The following is a 5,589-nucleotide window of genomic DNA, read 5'->3' as shown; positions in this document are numbered from 1 at the left end:
AGTAGAAAGAGGAACCAAGGGAGCAACATGAGAGTATCTAGAGGCTTTGAGGTATACTCTCAATATTTTTATACTAGTTCTTTTATAGCATATGTTAGTAAAAGGGGTTTTGGTAAAAACCCTCGTGTAAGATTGGATTGAGGCGGTTAGGAGTTTGAAGGGATATGGAGAAGGGACCCAGGGGCCCTTAGCAAGCAAGTGTTGAATGTTTAGGGTTAAGGCATGCAAGGTGTTGAAATCACATGAATGAGTGAGAAATGGATAGTGGGGGGGATTCAAAGGTGAACCCTTTCTATGAATGGCATGCTTAAGGTGTGGGTAGTTGACAGTGTGAGTGTGTCATTACAATTGAAAGAGGCTCAAGAAATGGGATTTCTATATTCTACATCAAATAAGGATGGTATGTCTATAGGGTAAGTGTTTGGTAAGCTGAGATTGGACAACTTATGTAATAGAGAAGAGGTTGATTAAGATGAATACAATGTTGGCAAGGTAGGTGTCTTATGAGAGATATGGGAAAGGAAATGGATGGAGAAAAGGGGGGAATAAGTGGAGAATCTTTCAAATGCTACGGGACATTCAATTCAATGTGGTTGGATGATGAGAGCATGTGGCCATTTATATGAAATTGATGGATTTATTGATATATGTCCATCTTTCTTGGACATATATTTCTTTGGAGGGTGTGTCAGACTTGATATCAAGGTGTGAATATTCCTAGGGAAATAGTGGCTTTTGTATATCTCCACCTTTCCCATTGTAACGTTGAGGGAATTGTACATTTGTATATCAAATTGTTCAATAAGAAATATGTAAATCGCACTACGTAATGTGCACATTAAAGAATGGTAGAATAGAATATGCCCTTAGTTGGACTTACGCTAATTGTAAGGTAATGCAGGGTTAGAGTATTTAATGCTCTTGCATCTTATTGTGTGTGTCCCCCTCTCTGTCACTCTCCTTCTCTATCACTCTCTATCACTTTCCACCTTGCTTCAATTTAAACCATAGCACTTCTTCTTGCTCATATGTTTTCCTGCTATAGCACCTAGTCTATATTTGGTTATTCTGCACATTTTTTTTTCACATGGCTCCTCATTTTGAGCTATGGATCTCTTGTAATCTTCATTTCCATCCTATGTGAGAGTGAGTAAAGGATGTCAAGAAACCTCCTCTTTCTTGAGTTCTAAGAGGTCAAAATTCTTCATTTTAAGGGTCCAAGGGTGAGACCAAACAGTTACCTTCCCTCTCTCTGTAACAATTTTTGAAACCTTGTAGGCTTTCTTTTCAACTTTTTCTTGTGTTTTGGGACAAGAGGTTGCACATGTGTCCTAGGCCAAGTATGACACACAAGACATTGAAGGCACATGTTGCATATGAGGTGACCACTTGATGACAAAAAAAGTGGGGAGTGTCCACGAAAGCTGACACAATCACTGAGGGGGCCCAAGCGGCACAAAGTTGCCATATATGGAAATCCCAATGGGATAGCCACCATAGCAAAGGTAGAGTGCTTCCTACTATCTTTTTTCTATCAAAGTAGCCCACTTATTGCCCTTACATCATCGAGTGGCATTAAAGTTTGAACGGACGAGCTTGATTCCTCTCAAGTCTTATTGCAAGATGATTGATTGGTAACAAAGCAATTAAGATGGTGTAATGTGGAAAAGTCTACAGGTTCTTTCTACATCAAGTAGGGTTTGCATAAATTGCATTGAACTACAACCAAGGATAAAAAATTATGTTCTCTATAGCAAGTTCCTCTCAAGTAATTGCAAGGGCACAACAAACATGCACATGATGCTTTATTTGCATTAGTGCTTCCCTGAAATGAGCCTCTTGTATGCAAGCTCTAATGTTGCCATTGTAGCAACTTTTGGCATACACAACATGTTAAAATATCCCAAGCATATTTGTAAAGACATCATGTGCAACTTTTGGCATGCAACTAAGCCTATCTTTTGTCCGGCCTTTGATTTTTCTCACGATGATGCGTTCCCTTGCATCACTACTATTTGTGATGAGTAAGATTTCGAGTGTATGGAGATTATGCTAAAAGGAGGGGTCACAATGGTAGCATGGATAAGTACTGTAGTTGAGGAAAAGGTGTTGGACTTTCCAAGAGAAGAGATCAATGCACTCAACAAGAATACCACGTGGAAGCCTTGTCCTAAATGCCACGTGTAGAATTTACCATGCAAGTAGTCCATGTCACCAGTGTGCCAACTCATCTATCGTAGCACCATGTCACCATTGGCCATGTCTACCACATCACTAGCAGAGTGTCACATCAGCAAGTTTGCCGTAGGTGCCATGTCTTCCACCATCTGGCAATGCCACATCAGCTACCATGTCAGCATCCCCACCTTGCTATGTCAGCATGCCCATGTCAGTGGCCACCTCAACAGTCTGCACAATCATCATGCCACCTCATCAATGCCACATGGTACCCCATGCTAGGCCCTGTTTTCTCTCCACAAGCACAGTTCATCTACACGTGATCCATAGTGCCACATCACCACTATGACACCTCATCCGTTTTGCCCTCTCTTGTGATCAAAATCTGCCTATCCTTCAGGGGGCTTTATCTTTTGATCCAGAGAGAATTTTGTAGCACTCCAAAAAGAAAATTTGCTCGCCAACTCATGCTCTATGAATTGTCACATCAGATTTCACATCTAAGATTTTCACAGGTCAGCATAATTGAATCCTCATTATCGGAACCACCTCCTGATCCTTTGCAGCGTACCCAATGCACATAAAATGAATCAAAATAAAATTCATTTGCTACATTTTGTGATTTGATGTGTAGTCTAGTTGTAGAATTGCACCGCTGTAGAGGAGATCCAACTCCACCAAGCCAAGTAAGCCATTGCCGCATTACCCGACTAGTTCCCACCGGCGTCAATCCCTTCGGTTTTATCATTAGTGTACACATTCACACACTGACACTAGTTCAGTACTCTTGGCATTCGGCAGTTCATACCTTAGTGTGACACTTCATAGAGATCTTTCTCGAATTCAGGATTGTTGCACATTTGCACGCACATATGCCACCCATGTATAGTCACATTTGTTGACTATTTTTGGCATTGGTTCATGCACACATACATCAGCCTTGTACAGCCTCTTGGCTATGCCCGACACTCAGTTGTCATCTTCAGTTTAGAGGCTTGATCCTTGGCATAGACGTAGTTCTTTCTCACATGACTTGGTTTTGACCATTCGGCATAAGCTCCTTAGTGGCAACCTTTTTATAATGTTCTCGTGGCAACCTTTTTATAATGTTCTCATGGGTAGACACTCTCGTCGGTACACGAGTAAGCCTCTTGGACAGAGCACCAGACCGCCTCCAACATGCAGTTATCCACATCACGCAGTTGATGAATTTCTCTAACCTATGCTTATTGCAAAAATCCTATCCTCTTGGTGTTTTTTATTTGACTCTTTATCCTCAAATCTACTCATCATGTAAGAGTGCTTATTTCTTCATTTGAGAAAATCCTATCCTCTTGGTGCTTTTGATTTGACTCCTTTTCCTCAAATCTACTCATAATCTCTCTAATGTTGAATGAGAGGAAATAGCACAAGAGGTGAAGGAGTAGCTTCTCAAGGCATTCTTTTCTTATATCACTTAACCCTTTTCCTCACTATAGAAGAAAGATAGCTTATACACATGTGTTTGATTACATAGATCTCAACAAGGTCACTATTAAATTTAGATTTCAAATCTCGAGGATTGATGACTTGCTAGACAAGATCAAGTGTTTTCAATATAGGTCTAAGGTTAAAATACTACTAGATAAGGGTGAAAGAGGGAGATGAGTACAAAATATCATTTTTTGGACAAATTTTTTGCATAAAAAGGGGCTTAAGTTGTATGATTTCAAGGTAATGCCCTTGGATTGACTAATGCACATAACACCTTTTAAAGAATTGATAAACAGGATATTGTAACCACTTTCATTTTGATACATGTCAGCTTTACCACAAGTAATCCTTCTTGCCTTAGACCCCTTTGTTACATGACATATATCATTAGCATCTCATTCTTCCTAGTTGAACATTTTCTTCTCATTCTTTGCCATAGAGTATTCTAGCCTTATCTACTAGAATTTTATTTTTTCAATGGATTATGTTTTCCTTTTTGGGAATGCTTTACAAGGCTAGTGGCCTATTTGGAAAATCCATTAAAAAATGCTTCTAATAGCACACATAATGTCACAAAAGCATTCTCATTCTAAAAAAACTTATGTTATGTACATAACGAACAAGCAAATTTCTACAACATGCGGAAAAAATAATCCTAACCTTATAGTTAACAAAGTGCTTCTTGAAATATCAAATGTAAGAGCTTGCATAATGTCATTGACGTGTGATAAAGACAAGTATAAAGGATAGTGTCCATAATTATAGAAGAATCCACCCTACTTTAGTTTCTTGACATAGAAAATGTAAGAGCTCACATAACGTCATTGAAGCATGCATAAACAATGTGATAGAGATACGAAGAATAGTGCCCCCAATTATAGTCCATGAGACCACATTCCGCTGAGGGATTTTTTCAAACATTCTTCGTGCATCCTCCAGGCAGCCACATTTGCTGTACATGTTGATAAGGACCGTCGCTACAACTAAATCCGATTCCAAACCACTGAATACGATAAGGGTGTGCATTCTTTTGCAATCTGTTATGCTAGTACTCGCCTGAAGAATGCTGATAAATGTTACCCTATCTGGTATCAATCCTTTCCGTTGCATTCGCTCGAAGAGTTGGATGGCATCGTGATTATGGCCAAGTCGGGCATAAGCTGCTATCATTGCATTCCAGGAGACTAAGTTTCGCTTTGGCATTTTGTCAAAAATTGTCCTGGCGTCTGCTGAGCTGCCACACTTGCCATATAAGTTGACAAGACCCGTTCCAATAACAACGTCCGACTCTAACCCACTTCTCTTGATGAGGGCGTGGATTTTCTTTCCTTCCAATAAGGCTGCCTGGCTAGCGCACGCAGAAAGCAGGTGGATAAACGTGAATCTATCCGGCTTCAATCCTTCCCGTTGCATCTCCGCGAAGAGTTCAAGGGCCTTACTGCAATGCCCACGACGGGCATATGGTCCGATCAAGAAATTCCAGGAAGGGACGTCGTGTTCAGCCATTTTAGCAAACCACGCACGCGCATCATGCAAAGCTCCACATTTTCCATACATTTGCACTATGAGGCTTCCCAAAAACGTATCCTCGTCGTGTCCACTTTCGACGATGAAAGCATGAAACAATTGGCCATCTGACAGCGCCTTCAGATTCCCACAAGCGCGCAAGACAGAAGCACAAGTGGAAGAGTCAACGAGCGTACCTGGTAAAATCAATGGATCGAGGGTCTCCTTTAGTAATTCGGAGTCTTGTTTCATCCGAGTCTTTGGGTAGGTGCGATTCGGAGGCCTCGTTGGAGCTTCCTGTGCTAAAGCTGCAGAGGAGAATGGAAGAGGTTGAAAATTGTGCAGGTTTGAGGAACGTCCGATAAGCCTTTGAGTAGCTTTGAGCAGCTCGCCGAGCATGCTACGATGTTAGGAGACAGGGAGCTCCTCTTC

At 40.9% G+C, this 5,589-nt stretch overlaps 1 protein-coding gene across 1 annotated transcript; it reads right to left on the bottom strand.

Moving 5' to 3' along the window:
* Nucleotides 1-4,410: 4,410 nt before the first annotated feature.
* On the bottom strand, nucleotides 4,411-5,556 carry LOC147896255 (putative pentatricopeptide repeat-containing protein At3g13770, mitochondrial). Its single transcript, XM_087382244.1, has one exon. It carries the CDS (start codon nucleotides 5,554-5,556, stop codon nucleotides 4,411-4,413), a length of 1,146 nt encoding a protein of 381 aa, XP_087238370.1.
* Between the last annotated feature and the right edge of the window lie 33 nt (nucleotides 5,557-5,589).

Source organism: Dipteris shenzhenensis, chromosome 12 (assembly GCF_047967505.1).
Source record: "Dipteris shenzhenensis isolate YYH24624 ecotype China chromosome 12, Dip_SZ_1.0, whole genome shotgun sequence".
In the NCBI taxonomy this organism is placed as follows: Eukaryota; Viridiplantae; Streptophyta; class Polypodiopsida; order Gleicheniales; family Dipteridaceae; genus Dipteris; species Dipteris shenzhenensis.
Note: the sequence above shows the minus strand (reverse complement) of the source record. Positions and strands in the feature narration are given on the sequence as shown.